Genomic DNA, 21,148 nt, shown 5'->3' with positions numbered 1-21,148 from the left:
AAATGTAGAACATTAAAATAAATCTTGGCTTATGCCAAGATATGAACATCTTTTTAAGCGTGATACAAATTCACAGGTGCCTGGTCTGGGGCACACAACACTATTAAGAGGCTCACAAAACATTTAACTTCTTTTAAAATCAGAAGACGAAAAAAGATGGACACAATCTAGCCTGGACTATATTTGTCTTTATATCAATGAGGTCATAAGATATACTTTCTTTAATGGAGGAGGAAGTCCAAGAAGGCAAAAGTGCCTGAGGCTCACTGAAGTCATAATGTGTCCCTGGATCAAACTACAGAGTTAGAAAAATAAGCTTCTTCTTACCTGAATATTTAGGGAAATGCTGATTACCAAGTTTCCTAAAATGGCCAGCAAAACTCCAAAAAGGTGTATCTATAAAAGAAAAAATTTTTAAATGGTACTTTAAATAGTACTTGTAAGATATTTACCAAAAAAATTATGAAAATTTAAGTTGATATATTCATTCATTTGTTCATTCATTCAGCAAATATTTACTTAGCACCCATTTGCCAGGGTCATTTGGAATATGAATAATGGTTTTATTAGGATTAATTTTTCACTTTAGTCAAATATTATTTTTTTATAACTAGTTCAGTCCTTTACTGAATTCCCTAGATATGTGCTTCATTCACTAAAATAAACAGTCATCAGGTTCTGACTTTTTCCCACTAAGATGCTTCTATTTATCCTGTCTGCCAATTTCCTCAGCAACCTCTCTGATTGGGGTGTTCATTGCCTCAAGTATGGACTATATAATTATTTCTGTTCTCCCTCTCTTCTTTCTCTTAAGATATTCTGGAAGACTGTGGTATGAAAGAAAGATCATTGGCTTTGGGGTTAAAGGATGAACCTGAGATTCAGATCTGCTATTTTCTAATGGGCGACACTGAGTAAGTTATTTCAGCTCCCCAGCCTCAGTAAACAGGGGATGTTGGATAAGATGTTTCCAAAAATCCCTTTATCTCTAAACTGCTATGAACCTCACTGGAGACAGACTAAATTTTCCCACCACTCTGCTGGTCAAGAACCCACGATGTCTCTCTACAGCCAACTATATTAAATACAAAACTACTGTATCAGCTCCCCATAGTCGGTCCTCATCCTGACCATCCAATTGTCCACAGCACACTTTAATGTGCTCCCTCTACCTTGGGTACCTGGCTCCTGACTTCTCCAGTCAGATGTCATACTTTTTCTCATGTCATTCCTCTCACCCAGACAGAGTATCTTCTTTTCTCAGCCCATTTCAATCAGACCTCACCCTCCTGGCCATCGGAGCTCTACCTCCTTACGACCTTCTCAGACACCACAGCACATCTTTACTTTCTCAGACTCTAAATGGTGAACATCCCTATTTCTTCTTTTATATTGTCAGTTGTATCATTAGGCTCTATACATAGACAGCAAATTCTCTGAGGGAAGGGAATCATGTCTAAGACTTCCATTGGGTTTTCTACATCATCTACTATACAAAATGAGGGGTTTAAAAAAATACTTGCTTGAGAAAGTATAGAGTGGTTTAAAACAAGAACTACAGAGTTTAAAAAATTAGTTCTGACACATTGCCCAAGATCTTTACTATAGATAGCATATGTATTATTTGATGACTTCAAAAGATGCATATTCTGTTCCTATCTAGGTACAAAGATGTAATATCTTCTAGCAGTAAAAATTAGCAATGATAGAAGGGCTCTTCCCCCTTCTTCTTCTACAGTACATAACTTCTAGCTAGCCTCAAATTCCAAGGAGTTATTTGAATTTCAAATGAACATTACAACCACAAGAACCCTTTTCAGAATGCAAAATGTCTTTGAAGTTTTAGAACTTCATTATATGTGCTGAAGTGAAATTCAGTATTTCTAAAAAATGAAGCAGAAAAGTTGAAAACCCATTTAATAGTTGACATATAATATCCACAGTCTTTAATCAGTTAAGAATTTTCTTTTCCTAATAAAAGCAGTTGGCAATAATTTTGATCACTATTCCTCATGGGGAACAATTGTATCATAATATAATGTGCTATTTCCATGCTTTCGATTTACAATTGACTGCATTTGGCAGTAATCAGGAAAATAAAAATTCAGAAGAAGTTTGGGATTGAATGGATAATTATGAAATCTTCTATAATTATAAAAGTAAATTGTTGAATAGAAATAAGTTACTTCAAAATTCTTTAAATGATTCACTGAGTAGTTTAAACACCACCAGGCCAAGTGTTTAGAAATTGGTTAGCAGGATTTCACAATGATTTCTTGGATACGACATGAAAAGCACAGGCAACAGAAGAAAAAATAGATAAGCTGGACTTTATCAAGATTAAAATCTTTTGTGCACCAAAGGACACTATTAGCAGAGTGAAAGGCAACCCACACAATGGGAGAAAATATTTGCAAATCATATATCTGATAAAGATTGATATCTAGAATATATCAAGAACCCCTACAACTCAACAACAAAAAAATAAACAATGCAACTGAAAAATGGTCAAAGAACTCAAATAGACTTTTCTTCAAAGAAGATATATAAATGGCCAATAGGCACATGAAAAGATGCTCAATAGCACTAATCATTAGGGAAATGCAAATCAAAACCACAATAAGCTACCACTTCACACCCATTAGGAGAGCTACAATTAAAAAAAAATGAAAATAACAAGTGTTGGTAAGGATGTGGAGAAATTGAAACACTAGTTCATTGTTGGTGGGGATGTAAAATGGTACAGCTGCTGATCTCATAACATATACAAAAATTAACTCAAAATTAACCAAAAGACCTAAATGTAGGAGCCAAAACTATAAAATTCTCAGAAGAAAACATAAGGGTAAATCTTTGTGACCTTGGATTTGGCCATGGATTCCCATAGATAAGACATCAAAAGTGTAAGCAACAAAGAAAAAATAATTGGACCTCATCAATATTAAAAAACTTTCTGTTTCAAAGGACACTATCAAGGAAAGTGAAAAGATAATCCACAAAATGGGAGAAAATATTTGGAAATCATATATCTGACAAGGGACTTATACCTAGACTATATAAAGAACACTTACAACGCAATAATAAAAAGACAGATGACCCAATTAAAAATGGGCAAAGGATCTGAATAGACATTTCTCCAAAGAAGACAAATGGCTAACAAGTATATTGAAAAGATGTTCAACATCACTAGTCATCAGGGATTGCAAACCCAAACCACAGTGATATACCACTTCATACCAAATAATATAGCTATAATCAAAAAGTCAGATAATAACAAGTGTTAGTAAGGATGTAGATAAATCAGAACCCTCAAACACTGCTCATGGAAATATATAATGGTGTAACCACTTTGGAAAACAGTCTGGAAGTTCTTCAAAAACGTAAGCATGGAATTTCCATTTGACTCAGCAATTCCATGCCAAGGTATATATCCAAGAGAAACGAAAACATATATCCACACAAAAACTTGTACACAAATTTATATACCAGTATTGTTCATATGACAGCTAAAGGCTGGAGGTAATGATTGTACAACTCAGTGAACTGTACAGTTTAAATGAGTGGATTATATGATATGTGAATTATATTTCAATAAGTTTTTATACAAAATTAATTTTAAAAACACAAAGCATTTACATCTTTTTTTTTTTTTGCCCAAAGAAATAAAATGTTACAAATGTAACTAGCTCTATTTCAGTCTCTTCTTCCTCCCAGAGATGTGACTTTTTTTTCTGAAGTTGATACAAATATATTTCTTTCTTTCCTAGATTAATTTTTATTATCTATTTTGTTTACTCAGCTTTTCTTTTTTACATCTTCTTCGGTTGGACTCTTAACTCATTAGCTTTTTCTGTTTCTTTCTATCATGCAAATGGGGCTTTACATTTCCCTCTAAGTATACCCTCTGTTTTAGCTGCTCGCACAGTTTTGGCATGTACAGTTTTCATTTGCATTTAGTTCTAAATATTTTCTGATTATCTCATCATTTTTATCTGAGCCTTATATTATTCAGAGATGTGTTTTTTAATATTTCTAAATGAATGGGGTGTTGATTATCACTTTATTACTAATTTCTAATTTTACTGAGTTGTGGGCAGAAAATACACTGTGTGTATATTAACATTTGCTTTTGACCTATTATACAGTGTAAATTGGAATTTGTTTTGTGACCTGATGGTGTAAGGTCAAGTTTATAAGTGTTCCATGTATGTTTGAAAATAAAGTATTTAAAAGTTGAGTTAATACATTTTATATATCCTTCCTATCTATCTATCCATTCATCTATCTATCTCCATTAAGTCATTGTTCAAATCTTTGATATTCTTACTAAATTTTGGATTGCTTTGTCTATCAATTGCCTAGGGAGCTATGTTAAAAATCTACTCAAACATGTATTTATATATTTTAAGACTATAGTCCTAGGTGTATACAGGATCAGGATTGTTTTATCTTCCCAGCTAATTGTTCCTTTTTTTAAATTTTATTTTTATTTATTTATTTACTTATGTTTATTTTTTATTTATTTTTCTTATTAGTCATCCATTTTATACACATCAGTGTACACATGTCAATCCCAATCTCCCAGTTCATCACACCACCACCACCACCCCCAGTAATTTTTCCTTTTAACATTAGGATTTTTCTTTAAAATCTATTTTAGCTGATATTACTGTAGCTGTTTTCTTTTGATATTTGCTACTTTCCACATCACTTTAACATTTCTGCATCATATTTTAGTCAAGTCTCTTATATATAGAAAATAACTAGATTAAAAAAATCCTGAGACTTTGTGTCAGATGGGGAGGTTAGTCCATTTTGTTTATTGTGATTATAAATATATTTTCCTTTATTTCTATCTTTTTTGTGTTTGTAGTTATCTTGCTTTTTCTTTGCTTTCTAATTTCTCTTTTCCTGAATCCTGTTGAAATGATTGAGTTTTCTTTATTCTTTTCTTTCCCCTACTCTTCTGGCTAGGAAGTTACACATCTTATTTATAGTCTTTCAGTAATTACTGTTAAATGTTTTTAATTTTGAAATAATTATGGACTCACAGTAGGTTGCAAAGAAATGTCCAGGTAGGTCCATGCACTCTTCCCCCAGTCCTCCCCTTGATGTTAGCATCTTACACAACTACAATCCAACATCTATGGTTCTCTCTATTCTCTCCACATGGAACTCCTCTTACAAGTATGTTGGACTTTTTAATTCTTGTTTCCTAAAATAGCTCTCATATTTTCCAACTCTTTATCTCTTTGTACTGAGTTATGGATAATTTCCTCAGATCTATCTTCAAGTTTAGCTTTTCTGGCCTCCCTTTGAATTGAGTCTTTATACATGCCTATCAGTACATATATTAAACTGTACTATAATTATGTTTTACAAGTGCATTTCCCCTCTAGACTATAAATTCCTTGAGGGCAGAGCTATGACTTATCAACTCATCTTTGTAACCCTAATGACTAGTAGAGGCCTTTGGCACAGAGAAGTTGTTTATTAAATGCTACTTGAACTGAAATAGTCTCAGATTTATTATACACTGTCTAGAAATAGTAAATTTTGACCTTTGGCCCTAGGAAGATGACAAACACTATTTTATAATCAACTGGGGTTTGAATACAGCAAACACTCTGTTTTGTGAGAGAACAAGCTTGTCCCAGAATTCAGATTTCAACAATTAAGTGTCCACTAGTGTGCAATAGAAAGCTGCCTTCTGGGGCTTCCCTGGTGGCACAGTAGTTAAGAATCCGCCTGCCAGTGCAAGGGACACGGGTTCGAGCCCTGGTCTGGGAAGATCCCACATGCCGCAGAGCAACTAAGCCTGTGTGCCACAACTACTCAGCCTGCGCTCTAGAGCCTGTGAACCACAACTACTGAGCTCGCCTGCTACAACTACTGAAGCCTCTGAGCCCAGAGCCCATGCTCCACAACAAGAGAAGCCACCGCAATAAGAAGCCCATGCACCGCAATGAAGAGTAGCCCCTGCTCGCCGCAACTAGAGAAAGCCCGCACGCAGCAACAAAGACCCAACACAGCCAAAAATAAATAAATAAAAGAAAGTTGCCTGTTGACTTTTTTTTTTTTTTTTTGCTGCGTTGGGTCTTCGTTGCTGCGTGTGGGCTTTCTCTAGTTGCGGCGAGCGGGGGCTAATCTTCATTGCAGTGGCTTCTCTTGTTGCAGAGCACGGGCTCTAGGCAAGTAGGCTTCAGTAGTTGCAGCATGCGGGCTCAGTAGTTGTGGCTCGAGGGCTCTAGAACACAGGCTCAGTAGTTGTGGCGCAGGCTTAGATGCTCTGCGGCATGTGGGATCTTCCCGGGCCAGGGCTCGAACCCGTGTCCCCTGCATTGGCAGGCGGATTCTTAACTACTGTGCCACCAGGGAAGCCCCTGACTTTTAAAATCTAGTGAATTCATATATACTAAAAAATCAGAAATATACAGGTATAAAGCAGGTGTCAGGAAGAGTTTCCTGCTAATAGGGACATACCTCATTTTCTTGTGCTTCACTTTATTGCACCTTGCAGATACTGCATTTTATACAAATTGAAGGTTTGTGGCAACCCTACATCAAGCAAGTCTATCAGCATCATTTTTCCAATAGCATTTGCTCACTTTGTGTCTCTGTGTCACATTTTGGTAATTCTTGCAATATTTCAAACTTTTTCATTATGACAGTATTTGTTACGGTGATCTGTGATCAGTGATCTTTGCCGGTACTATTGCAAAAAGATTATGACACATTGAAGGCTCAGATGATGGTTAGCATTTCTTAGCAATAGAGTGTCTTTTAATCAATATACATTGTTTTTTTAGACATTATAATTGCACCTTTAACAGACTACTGTAAGTGTATATACAACTTTTACATGCACTGGGAAACCAAAATATCCATGTGACTCACTTTGTTGTGATACTTGCTTTATTGCGGTGGTCTGGAACTGAACGTGCAATATCTCGGAAGTACGCCAGTACACGTTATAAACTGGTATATCTTATTCTTTGTTTTTCTGAAAATTTACCTAACTATCCAAGGTTAATTGAATGCTCATTAAATTCATTTGACACATACCTGTAAAGAGTAGTAATTCAGTAAATCCTCATTAATGTCCCGAATTGCTGGGGAGGGAAGGTTCAAATTTGCAATGTTTCTTAAAAAAGGTGGTTTAATTACCTTCAAGGACACAGAGTGACTGAGGCAAGCATTACTAAATGCTGTTTCCAGTTAGAGGCTCTGGTAAATGTGCTTTAATGACTACAAGATCTTCACCTGCAATCAGAAGTGTCATTTGCATACAGTGAGCAGCCCTTATAAACTTGCCATTTAAATTAAAGATATCTAGTTTACTTCATTACTTTATTCAGAGTGTTATCTGATTTCTAGCATATTAGAATTAGTGGAAACTCAGAGCTTCTCTCTCCCCCGCCCTCTTATTCCCCCCTCCCTGTTAATCTGGAGACTGGTGGTCAGGAAAGAGAACAGAGGGCCAGAGAAGGAAAGTGACTTGTGCAAAGTCACACAGCTAGATAGACACCAGGCAAATTCTGGCCCCAAGGCACCCAGCTCATGTCTGAATCACCATTTCTTCACAGACTGCAATACATAACCATCTGGCTAGTCAATGCCAATTTACGACGGTTTTAAAATTAGCAGGATCTGTTTCTTTTTCTCAGTGCAAATAAAATAAAGCAAAGATAATAGTTAGAAGGAAAGGTTGCTCCACATCCTAACAGTGCAGCTAGAAGTACAGACCAGAGACACAGAAAGATGGCCTTAATTTTTGCCGTGCTCACTCCTGTCAATAGTGTAGCTCAATTTCTGGCTTTTCCAGGATGGCTTGACAAATAGATGGTGGGAGCCACAGCAAACAATTTATGGAGAATGAGGTTCAAAATATCAGCACTAATGAGTACTAAGGATGTTTTTGTTTTATTTGGAATAACAATCTTATCTCCTACTTTTTGGTGCCAGAATGTTCTTTAGACATTTCACATAAAGTTATTGACCTATAATCCATGGGTGGGGCAGTTTGGCCAGATGGCAATGGGATACGATAACAGGGATGTGTGGAATTGGTCACAGTCTATCCCAGTTCTGGCTTAGAACTCAACCATATTCCAGGCTCTGCCTTCAAAACATAAATCTGGAATCAGACCCAGTGGAGCTAGCACATGGTTCAAAAGAACCATAGATTCAGAGCTAGTCTTGAACACTGTAATAGTCATATTCAACTCACAACTAGAATAATGCTACCTCCTGTTCCAGGCAGTAAAATATCCCTGAACATGGATGTGAGCGATCCAGTTTCGAATACCAGAAATACCATAGGTTAAGTGATTTAGGTCAACTAATCACTGCAGGAATGATCCTAAGAGCCTGAACCTGAAAGGGAATTATATACCTGAGAAATGAACATTCAGGTCACTTCATCTCACAGGAAACTCTTAGGAATGAGCTGGGGTTGTTTTTTATTTGCACCTAGTAAACAGGTAGACACAAATCTACTTCCAGAAAGTTGGGAGGGGATAGGAGGACATCAAGAATCTTGGCGATACATCCTTCAGTTTCTAGGATTGAAGACTCATAATGTGTGCAACTTACTTTCAAATGATACATGACAATATAAAATAAAAAACATATGTAAAATTGTATATGCTTAGAAAATTCATGCAAAGAAACTTAAAACATTGTTAACAAGAGGGGTGGGAGAGGGTAGGGGTGGGAGTTTGGGATTAGCAGATGCAAACCAGTATATGTAGAATAGATAAATAGCAAGGTTCTACTGTATAGCACTAGGACCTTGGGGAAATATACTCAATATCCTGTGATAAACCATGATGGAAGAGACTATGAAAAAGAATGTATATATATGTATAACTGAGTCACTTTGCTGTACAGCAGTAATTAACACTACATTGTAATTCAACTATACTTCAATAAAAAATAAATTTAAAAAAACAGAGGGAGAGAGAGAGAGAGAACAAACAAATATTTCACAGTGTTAACAACTGGTGAATCTCCACGTGAAGGACATACGGCGTTTACTGTATTATTCTTCTTAATTATCTATAGGTTGGAAAATTTTCAAACTAAGAAGTTAAAAAATTCTGCTTTATAGACTCAATGAAATTAAAGAGAATATGGATTCATTGAAAAAGAGTTAAAAGAGGAGATGATAACAAGGAAAGAAATAAAAGCAAGAAATAAAAAGGAAGCTGGCTGAACCAAGAAAAGAGATTAAGTAGAAAAATAAAACCACTGCACAGCTGAAAACCACAGGTAGACACTGCTTGGGAAAAACACACAAGGTGGAGGAAAAGGACATGAAATGGAAGTGATCAGAGAGAAGATGGTAGATACGGGAGACAGACAACTCGAAGCCCACACCAGAAGCTATTCACTCAGTCATGCACCCATTTGGTATTTATTTAGTAACTGCTAAATATTAGGTCCTATTTCAGGAACTAAGGATGCAAAGTATCCTCGATAAGCTCAGAAGAGGTAGAAAAAGCGACCAATAACAGACTATCACCTGTGACATCTATAATAGAGGTATGTTCTGTAGAACCCATGGGAACAGAAGGGACAAAGTACAAATCTGCCTAGGTTGGAGAGTATGTTAGCTTCCTGTGACTGCTGTAACAAATTAGCACAAACCTGGTGGCTTAAAACAACAGAAATTTATTCTCTCACAGTTCTGGAGCCCAGAAGCCCAAAATCAATTTCACTGGGGTGAAATCAAGATGGCAGGGCCCACATACCAAGAAGTTCAGTTGCTAGTTCATAGGGTATGCATATGTCTGGGTTTTATAATTACTCACAAAGATTTTTCCAAAATGTTATATAGTAGTAAATAACATTTCCAGGTGCCTCTCTCCCCCTCCAACACTTGGTATCTTGTATTGTAATTTTTTTTTAAGTTTAGCTATTCTGGAGAACCTCACATCTCATTATGGTTTAAATTCCATTTTTATAATGACGAATGATGTTGAACCTTCAGATAATCTTATAAACCACTTGGCTCTCTTGTTTCATTAAATGTTTTTCCAGACTGTCCAATTTTTAATTTATGGTGGCAGTCTTTTTGTACTTGATGTGTAAGAGTACTTTATCCCCAATATGATTTCTTTTTGAATATATGCATTCCATACAACTTTTCTCACTCTGTGTCTTGTCTCTTTTTGCATAGAAACTTTTAAGTAATAAGCGGACTTAAATATACTCTATTGATGAAGTAAACTTATTGATCCTTAACTTTATGTGTGGTACCCTTTATATCTGGGTTAAAAGGTCATGAGAAAACTTCCTACATTTTTTTCTAGAAGGCTTATTTTAAAATAACATTTTGCATATAGGTGCACGGACTGGAACATGTTTGCCTATGCTGTGATATAAGGCTCTTTTGCTGTTTCCAACTTACTGTTTACCTAATCTGTTTAGTTATTAATTTCAGTCATTAAAATTTTTATTTCAAGGATTAAAGAAAAAAAATGGCAGGGCCACACTCTCTCTAGAGGCTTTAAGGGAGAATCCATTCCTTGCCTCCCCCAGTTTCTGGTGGCTGCTGACATACCCTTGGATTATGGTTATATCACTCTAATCTCTGTCTCTGTGGCCACATTGCCTTCCTCTTCCATATGAAATCTCCCTGGGTCTTCCTCTTATAAAAAGATACATGTGATGGCATTTAGGGTCCATCCAGATAACCCAGGATAATCATCCCACCTCAAGATCTTGAACTTAATCACATCTGCACGACTCCAGTATAGCTGGACTGGAGAGGCAGGCAGGAGCCTTTTCATGCCATGGATCAGCTGGTGGTGCTACAACACGCAGGACTCTAAACCAGAGAATGTTAGGTCCAGCCGTGACTTTTAGAAGACTCATCCTGGCTACAGTATGGAGGATGGACTAGGAGGGAGCAAGACAGGGAACAGAGAAACCAACTAGGAGACACTTCGGGATCTCAGAGAAGAAGTAGGGGAAATGTGGAGAGTTAATTACAACAGGGCCCTAGAGGAACAATATTCATATTCATCGCAGCAAACATTGGAGGCAACCTGAAATATGAAATGCTTTTTAGATTACCAAATGGGTTGGACTATTCTTACCACTAATCTCCTTTGCCCTTGTAGATAATTGCGTTGTCTGCAATACTAACCCAAACTAAGTTAAAACTATAATCCCATACGTGAAAAAAGAAGAAAGAAAAAATTTCAGTCAGGAACAGATTTTTAATTTGTTATCTTGGTTTTTGTATGTTATACGGTTATTGCCTTTCTATCCTGAGAAACTCTCATGACACTGGATCCAAATCTGGTGATTTAGAGCCAACAGAAAAGGTCAGGGTTACATACCACAGTGTATCGTTGCGGTTCTACAAGCTGTCCCATGCCAATTTTTAATCAACCTTAAAACCTAGGCAGAAAAGCCCAACATATTGCCTTTCCATACAATTAAGCACTATTACATTTTGTCTTTTACTCGGGAACACATTTACTTACATAACTGTACATTCATCATTTTAAAAAACTGAACTCCATTAAGGATAAGCCTTACTAAGCTTACTAAGAAGCCGCCATGTTTTTTTGCTTTTGAGAAATTTAAGTTGCAGCAGAACAAATTTATGGGCAAAATTTAATAAGACATCCTTGGGGGGCTTTTAACACTTTGTTAAAAGGAGAGCAACAATAGTCAAGGAAGGTGTGATATCACTTAAGGAAATCTTAAACTTGGTTCTGTTACAAAACAAATCAACCCCGTTTAACATTGGAAAGGCGAATCTTTGAAACAAGGACAGACATGCTGAACACAAAGAATGCTATTGTTTGCATCCAGATCAAGATGAGGTCCCATTACTTTCAAATTTTTCAAGAACATATTCATACTAATAATTTAAAAAATCTGTCATCTTTTGTTTCCAAAGAAGCAGGATTGCAGGCTGCCTTTTGCAGGGCCAGCCCAGGGTTTACGAGAGGCTTCCTACCCTAAAGTTGGAAACTTGGGAGCTCACTGAATGACAGCTCTTTCCCCAACACCTGCTTAGGTTTCAAGAGTACATATCCGTTTTGAGAGCAATGCCTGCCTTGAACTCTGGCTGTATTTTGCCAGCTCCATCCTCCTGGAGACTAAACTCTATTGTCTGTGTCAGGCCCCAGCCACTGGGTGAGTTTGTGCCTCAATGTGCGGGAGGGATCATGACACTGCCACTCACTGACACGCATCTGCCAGGCCACCCACCAGACCAGATCTTTCTGACATCAAGGCAGGAATCAAGTTCAAATTTTCTCCTCTGGGACACTGTGACTTGGACTCTTCATTGCCTCTAAAGGGTCAGTCCTCATAGCCAAGATAATTTCCCCCATTCCTGGCAAAATTCTCACATCCCACTGGTCCAGTAGGCAGGTTCCAAGATACTTTATGATCATCCCACATATGATACCCATAGGACTCATTGATGGTGACTGTGATTTGGGTCTGCAAGTATAGTTCAAAAGACTAATAAAATGCTGTACATGTAATTCAAAATTATTCTCTATTTTATGGCTGTGGCAGCTGCTTGTAACATGAGGTCTGCTCGTACCTTGTTCACAAACAATCACTCATTTCTCCACTGCTGTGACTCAGGCAGCCATATCCAAAGGTACATCACACTGTTTCCTCTTCTGCTTTGGCTCTCTTTATTTACAATTACATAACTGTACTATGTTAGTCCTGGAAGCACAATGGAAGCAATCCATCAGATTATATAAGCAAGGGTAGCTTCACACCAGTCCTTCAAGTGTTGTTTTTCAAGTATTTCAAAAGCAGTCTCTCTCTCTGTCTCTCTCACTTTCACACATACACATTGTACATTGTGTAATGTACACGTGATATAATTTATGTATATCACACACATATGTATGGCTACAGTCTGAGGACACAGTCCATGTTTTCCGATTTCTTTGATATCACTACCCAACATCATTCTGGTGAGATGACGCTCCGCTTGTGATTTTTATTGCGTGGAATGTCAGTTGCATTTTGGGCCCTCACTGTCGATTAGCTGATCAAGAGTAACGTGGGCTGTGACGAGAGGCAACATAGTGCTGCCGTCTCCCAAACGGCCCCAGAACAGCCAGAGCCCTGCAAGTCCAAAGGCTGAAGAAGAAAGAAAGAGCCCCCAGGATTCACGGGATCTGACATGGCTTCTAGGACTCCATACACCATTGCACTCACATACCACACTATTCCACCTGAATCCACTAAGCTTTTAGGAGATCCCTACTGACTGAAGAGAAGACTGTTGATGGTAAAGAAATCGCTAAGCAGGTAGAGGCAAGATTGAGACGAAGCAAGGGACGCTGCCTTTGCCAGTGGATACCCACCTTGTCCAGGCAGACTAAAGCCGATGTATTTTCAGCGTTGGAGAAAGTCAAGCTTTCCTTCCTGGAAGTGAAAGGGAGAATGTAGGCTGGAGGGTGAGCCTGCAAAAAGTGGAAACAAAAGCCCTGAGGAACAGAAGTTGAAGAGGAGAGTGAGAACCCGAGCATTTGCCATGCTGTTGGAGCCTGTGAATCAAGGCTGGTGTGGACCCAGAGTTCTTCCGGCCTTCCACGTCATCCAGACTGATGAATTTCCTCTATTACTTAAGCCAGTTAATGTTAGGTTTCCTGTGACTCGAAAACCAAAGCCTCTTAACTTACAAAGCATTCTTGGTAGGGAAGCCAAGTTCAAAAGCCAGAAGAGAGATGGACTCCCGTTGCAAGCTAAAGAAGTCAGGCCAGGGGTCCAAGTTACCGAAAGGAGAAAATTTGAGAGGTGCCGAGAAGGTGAGGGGGTGGCTTAGGAAACAAGAGCTGGGGCTGTTGGCAGGCCTCAAGACGACCTGCCATGGCCAGGGTGGGTCTCTGAAGGAATCACGCCAGGACAAATGCAATATTTGGTGGTGTGGAGCTCATGACTAAACATGTGCTAGCCTGTGTTTACACGAGCCTGTAATTTACTCCGTGTCTCCCGACAGGTGCCAAAGATGATAGGAGACCATGCTGGGAGTGACCAAGGGCCAGGCAAGTGACAAGGTGAAGCAAATGTACAGGTATGCACATGCTGAGAATTATGTGGAGGGGAAGTGGAGTGTTATCTGCCAGCCTCCAGGCAATTAGGACACTCTGGTGGACCAGGACAGATCAGCAAAGAGCTCTGACTTTATGTAAAATGTAATTCTGTTGGACAGAACAGGTGGGGTAGGTTAGAAAAGGTGTAAACTGAATAGAGGAACGTTGGACCTTCAGAAAACAAAAACCAAAAAACACTCAAGCTAAAATAAATAGCATTTAAGTCTTAACGCTAACACTGCATGAGCTTCCCCAAGCTGGGGTGCTGGTCCTGCTGGGTGGTTAAACTATAGTCAATGTCTGAAGACATCATCACATTACTGCCACCAAAACCTGTCAGCTGTTCCCAGGGCTACACACCCATCCACCCCAACCCTGAATTCTGGAAAGTGGCATCAGACATGGGAGGAATCTTCGCCTTAGTACTTCAAGATAACAAGTGTTCCAATTAGGAAATTACTGCCATCAGGAAGTGTTCTGTAATGTGAATATGTCTGGAGAGTGAAGGGGGGGCAAACATCAAAGGGAGAGAGGAAGGCACTGGATGTAGAGAAATCCGTGGTTTTAGATGAAAGAAAACAGAACTCCATCACATAACTGACATGATTTCTCTTATTTCCATTTGTAATAAGTACAACAATTATTAATTATTAGAAATATGTATTTTATGACATTTCCTATAATATAGGTTGACTGTAATACTTCTAATAATAGCTAGTGCTTTCTATGTGTCTGGAACTGCTAACGATTTGATATACATTATCTTAGTTTATTCCTACATCAACCTTATAAGGTATGTAGTGTTATTATTATTACCATTTCAATAGAGAAAGCCAAGATTTGGAGAAACTAAGAAAATTGCCAACGCACCTAGTAAAGAGGCTGAGCTTTTAAAACCACACTATCCTTGAACAAAAAGGATAGCTTAGGGGAATGTCATCCTTTCCATGGTAAACTCTCAAATGCCAATTTGAACAATCACCAACATTTTAAAAAGAAGTTTAAAAAATTCTCCTAAGGAAACAAAATGAATATGGCATACCATTTCCCACACCATCTGGGTAAAACATGCAAGTTGAACAGTCATAGTAATCCTAATATTTTTTAACATTTTAAAACTGTAGAATATAATAGATACAGGCAACTGTAAAGAAAATGATATAGATGAACAAATTACTAAAATGAATTATTATAAGGCAAATACCCTCATAACAGCATCCAGATCAAGAAACAGAAATTGGGCGCCCACCCAAAGACCTCCCTTTGCCTCATCCCACCCCTTCCCCTCCCTTCCCCAAGGAGACACTGGCCTGACTCCACGGCAATCACTTCCTTGCTTTTCTCTATAGTTTTATCACCCAAGTGTGCATCCCTAAACACTGTGAACGAAGGCTGTCTTTTTTCCTAATAGGTCCTTTGGGTGTATTTTAATCCACAGGTTCTTCCTCTATCCTTGCTCTTCTTTTTTTTTTCCTTGTAAAAATGATTTTTGAAGAAACCGAGCCACATATACCTGTAAACTGAAGTTTCCCACAGCCTGAACTTAGCTGATTGCATTAATGCAAATATTATAGCTGGTTAATATAAATCAAGCCATAAAGAGGATATCAGGTAGATTTAAAGGCAAACACGTGGTGTGACAAATTCACAACAGCATTAAGAGTCTGTTCCTCTGATAAGGACCATGGGATGATGATGATGATAATGATTACAAAAGCTTTGATACAGTTTCTTTGAGGTAATCCTTTTCTTCCTTCCTTCTTTTGCTGCCTTATACATATATCTCGAAGAAAATGTGGTAAAGGGAAAATGCCATGTTGGATACATAAGGAAGGGAAAAAAAAAAAAAAAGAAGGAGGAGGGCTTCCCTGGTGGCGCAGTGGTTGAGAGTCCGCCTGCCGATGCAGGGGACAGGGGTTCGTGCCCAGTCTGGGAAGATCCCACATGCTGCGGAGCGGCTGGGCCCAGGAGCCATGGCCACTGAGCCTGCGCGTCCGGAGCCTGTTCTCCGCAAAAAAAAAAAAAAAAAAAAAAAAAAAAGAAGGAAAGGGCAGTAAGTATAAACAAAACAAAAAAGGGGTTTTTCTTGGGAAGGAAATGGAAAGGACCAGCAACCTCTACCTGGCCCTTTGGTTATTCTTAAGTTTTGGCACTTTTCTTTCTCTAAGAGGCAATCAGATGCAGCGACCAGCAGAAAGGAGATAAACGGTAGCAAAGCAAAATCAATAAAAGGGCAATATAAAACTCAATGTGATTTGTCTTTAGTGCAGTGAGACAAGCCATATTCATTTTCTCCTACCACATTCTTTTCAAGTCTTAGTTTCTAAGCAATGGCCTTCAGGCATGGAATAAAAATAGCTTTGCAGTTAAATCTACTTGCTGTAAGATCTGGGGGCAAGTTATTTAACACAAGTTTCCTTATATGAACAGTGAGGATAATATGTACCTTACGAGGTTGTTCGGGGCTCCAATGAGATAATAGCTATAAAGTGTCACATAGTAAATGCATAACAAATGTCTCTTCGATTCGCCTCTTCCCTGCCAAGTTGTATCAATTTTCCTCTAAATATGTTGACTTTAAAAATTCAAGCCATTGAACATCAAAAGTTCAAATAAAGGACATTAAAAAAATCTAAATGTTTCATTTCACCCTATGCAGAATAAACCTTTCCGACAGTGTCTTTGTGAATTTAGATATTTAGCAACATGGATAAACTTAAAGAAACAGCCTCAAAACCCCTCCTTCACAATATTCCCACGTTCATCCTTTCCTGTCCATTCCCTCTACAGCCTTGCCGGATTGGCACTTATTTATTCAACCAGATAGCATGAAAGAGCCTGGGGATCTTCTATTCTAAGCCTAATTTTACCAGTAAGGAAAACTGAAGCCCAGTGTGACGCCCACGTGAACTCCGCTAGTTGACAGCAGAAACTAGACAACAGCCTCTAACGTGCTGGTTGCAAATTAAGTGCCTACAAGGCGAGTAGGTAAAAGAGATGAGAGCAAAGAGAGGGGCCTAAGTGGGGAGCACAGTTGTTCTACACAGTGAACTCCCCCTCACGGTTATCACGTGCGAAAGAGGGCCAAGTTGCTAGCACTTCTAATATTTAAACAGATCATGAAAACTTGAAACCTTATATATAATCTACTCATTTTTAAACATTGGCAACGTATTAAACATTTTCTAAACCTCTCTGCAGTGTGACACAAGATACGTCTACGGGCTGGATTCGGTCCATAGCTAGCCAGTTAGAGGCCTCTGCATCCTGCTAACCCTAATTTGTGTGTTCCTTTTTTTTCTTTTGGCTGCGTTGGGTCTTCGTTGCTGCATGTGGGTTTTCTCTAGTTGTGGCGAGTGGGGTCGGAGCGCGGGCTCTAGGCGCGTGGGCTCCAGTAGTTGTGGCTCGCGGGCTCTAGAGCACAGGCTCGGTAGTTGTGGCGCACGGGCTTAGTTGCTCCGTGGCATGTGGGATCTTCCCGGACCAGGGCTCAAACCCATGTCCCCTGCACTGGCAGGTGGATTCTTAACCACCGAGCCACCACGGAAGTCCCTGACCCTAATTTAAATGTCTTTAATTTGCTTTGATCCTTTTACTCCCTCTTTGAAAAACCTTCAATGGCTCCCCACTGTCTACCAGATGTAGTCCAAACTTCTTTACCTGTTGTCCTTCACGGCAATCCATGACAATATCTAAGACCCGAAACTGTATTTCCACCTTCCAGTCAGTATCAGTTTTCCACTGCAACCAGAATGGCCACTGACTTCTACTCTAGGTACAAAAATGTTCAGAAGGGCACCTGCTCAGACAGTGTGGGCTGCTCCTTGGTCTCCAGACTTTTCCCTTTCTTGTAATGCTTTCCACGTGTGACTCCCATCAATGAAACTCTGTCTTTAGGTGGCCAGCTCAAACACTACCTCTCCTCAAAACATCCTTGATGGCCCCTGCTAAAAGCCACCTTGCTCTGGATTCCCAAAGGACTTTATATTCCTCACACGACACTTAAAACATACTGCCTTGTTTTACAGTTACCCGCATAGCTCGTTTCCCCAAGTACCTAATAACATTAGGAAGGAAGGAAGAGGTTGAGTCTAAAGACTATGTTGAATATCCCACAGTGATCTGTACAAAGCACGGAGCTCAATAACCATCTGAGAAACATTATTTTTTATACTGAAAACTTGTGGATGAAACATAAAGAAAATACCTTTGTAGAACTTTATTGCATCTATACTTGTATGGGTAGACTCCTAAGAGATGCAGATGGGGCAAAGGCCTCACTTCCCTGATTCCCTAAAACATTTTCCCCACTGAACTTCTACTTCCCACTTGTTTTGGGATTTCTTCCTCTAGAAGCACTCACATCTTTGCCTTAGACGACACTGATTCTAAGCGGGCACTGTTAAATATCCATGTCACCTGAATGTGCTTCAGGGAAGTTGGTCTTTTTCTGTGAGTAAGGTTAATTTATCAGATCTGATGGTTGTCTCTTGGAAAGACACAGAAAGCTGGGCTATCAGTGAACAGACACTGTTCAAACATTTCCGTAGTGATAAAACTTATTAAACTCTGGCTATCCAGCAATCAAGGTTAGTTTTGAGTCCTAAACTTTCATCTCTTATTTTGTTTTCCTGGAGCCACTCTCATTTTCAGCCATCTGTATTCAGTTAGTGTCCAAAAATAAAAGAAAAATTAGATTCTATTTTATTTCTACTGGCCTGCCCAGCACTAGAGGCACTCAATAAAATGTTTGCTGAATGAATTTTTAAAAATCAATTTTTACTTTTGCTTTAAAGCAAATGCAATCGCTGACAGGATAAAATACCACAATCTTATAAGATAGTCTAAGTTTACATAATAATGGGAAAAGCTGATATAGTCTTACCTCAAACTAGCTATGCTTGGGTGTCAGCTGGGTAGTTTCAATTAGCATATCCTGGATACACCCTTTCTAACCTGTACAAATCTATATTGTCAAAGGCAAGTTAAGCCTTGCAAACATAAAGTTAAATTTTCACATTTATATCACATGATAAGCTGTGTTTGGTGTCAGAGAGCCAAGATTATCTTGAATTCCAGGAAACATTAAAGAAAACTAATGACTGCAGGGGCTTCCACTCTGCAAACAATGTTTTCTCCTGTTTTGGATGATGCCACGGTAGGTCACATTTACTCTTTAATTCCTTTACCAAAAGAATTTACCGTTTCATTCTTAAACTTTTATTGGGAGTGCTTCTAGCATAAGCATATTATAATATGCTTTATAACATATGCTAGCATAAGCATAGTGTAACAGATATGCTCAAAGAACTTCCCATAAAAAGCAGTTCTTGTCTTTGTAACTCCTGTGGGTGGAAGCAAGGAGAAATGGAATCCAATAGGCTCTGTGCCCCCCATTTTTTCTATTTTATTATGTTTTGTGGTAAAACAGACTCAAAGTGATAGTCTCCTCTGTTGAATACTAATAACGTGAACATTCTTATTTTGTCTTTATATAAGTAAATTATCTTCCTTGTTGGTTTTGAAAACAAAATTTTAACATTTCAGAAACTAACACTCGAAACACTTTTCAAGAATAAAAGGCTTCTAGGCCTTTGATTATTGGTAAAACCCCTGATGTAGAACAGCAGCAACAAATATTTTATAATTATATTGTTGTAAAATAAAAAGAACCATTGATTTGTTAAAGAACAAGAACAAAGCAACACCCATATGAAAACAGAAGGAAGCTTGGAATCGACCATATCAAGATCACTTGCACCCACTAGAAAGAACAGAAATACGGCTAGAGGAAGGGCTTTTTTTCTGATCTTAAACCAAGCCCCAAATAAATGCGCAGCTCTAATCCTCTTTGATCCTGTTAAACGTGTATTTCCAGCGTACATGCACGTTGTTGAGGCTCTCGACGTTTCCCCAAAGGGTCGGTGAAAAAGGAGTCTCGCAATCGCAATCGCAAGCTGAGAGCATCAGCGATCCTCTCGCCACAATGGAAGAGCTGTGCTGACACATTGGGGACTCACACACACGCACACGCTCAGAGCCTCCGCACAGAGGTGACATTTGGCGGCCCTTAACGAGTTCTCTGATTCGGAGAACAGAGTGTCACTTATTTTTTTTGAACTGTAAAATGATCCGGGCGGGGGGGCGGATATGGGTGGAGGAGATTCGCCCCGTACTCCTAGAATCATTCCGGGAGAAGAAGGCGGATTCAGGCCGGAGAGGCGGGATGGTTGGGGACCCAGAGGCCCATGACCGCAGACCTGTGCGACCCGCTCCCTGGAATCGATGCCCAGGAGGGGCAGACCAGGGCTTCCCGCTCTCCCAAACGAGGGGCAGTGAAGTCAATGTGTGGTAACATCATGTCAGCTCTGCCCACTTGGACAGCGCGGTGTCCTTCTGAGAGTCGGCGGGAGAGCGGCCGAGGAGCCGGAGGCGCCGCGGCACCACCCCGGTCCCCACCAGGCGGCGGGGCGGCCGGCCCTTACCTGGTTCCGGCGGTACCAAGCGCCCGACAGGGAGCCATTGCCGGCGCCCAGCGCCCCGTACGTGAGGTTCCGGGACAGCTCGTCCAGGGCGGCCGAGGCGGCGGCTCCGGGGCCCCCGGGCGCAGGCGCCGCCATTAGCTCTCGCTCCCCGCGCTGGGACACGGGCTCCCGCCTCCAACCGGCCCGGCCGCACAGCACGGCGCCACAAAGGAGGCGCGCCCTGCGGAGGCCGCGCCCGGGCCGCGCCGCAGCCACTTCCTGCTCGGTGCCCGGGCGAGGCGGGCGCGCCGGGGCCACCTGGCTCCCGCCCCCGCGCGGCGCCAGGTTCCCGGGGGAGCCCCACGCTCTGAGGCCTCCCGGGGCGGCTCGGCTCGCTCCGCACCGTCCCGCCGCCGGGCACGGGTGCGCAGAGGCCTCACGGGCCCGAAGCGGGAGAAGAGCTGCGCCCCTCTGCGCGCCGGGTCCGCACCTGTCGGGACCAAAGCCCTTCCAGCCCCAGCGGCGCTGAGTCAACACTTATCGAAGTGAATAGGAGTGAAAGGAGACATTGGCGAACCCAAAGCATCCACCTTC

At 40.1% G+C, this 21,148-nt stretch overlaps 1 protein-coding gene across 2 annotated transcripts in view; it reads right to left on the bottom strand.

The window, feature by feature from the left end:
- The window catches only part of NIPAL2 (NIPA like domain containing 2), a 71,880-nt gene extending 51,037 nt beyond the window's left edge, over positions 1–20,843 (bottom strand). Inside the window, exons 1-2 of one of the 2 annotated variants that reach the window (XM_082601433.1) lie at positions 20,576–20,843; positions 328–396 (exon numbers count right to left, since the gene is read on the bottom strand). In XM_082601433.1, the coding sequence (XP_082457559.1) occupies positions 328–396; positions 20,576–20,710 (204 nt within the window). In that variant the 5' untranslated portion in view covers positions 20,711–20,843. The remainder of the gene's footprint in view (positions 1–327; positions 397–20,575) is intronic. The other variant, XM_082601432.1, reaches the window with a different exon arrangement.
- Positions 20,844–21,148: the final 305 nt, after the last annotated feature.

This window comes from Mesoplodon mirus (assembly GCF_964341445.2).
Source record: "Mesoplodon mirus genome assembly, chromosome: 16".
Lineage (NCBI taxonomy): Eukaryota > Metazoa > Chordata > Mammalia > Artiodactyla > Ziphiidae > Mesoplodon > Mesoplodon mirus.
Note: the sequence above shows the minus strand (reverse complement) of the source record. Positions and strands in the feature narration are given on the sequence as shown.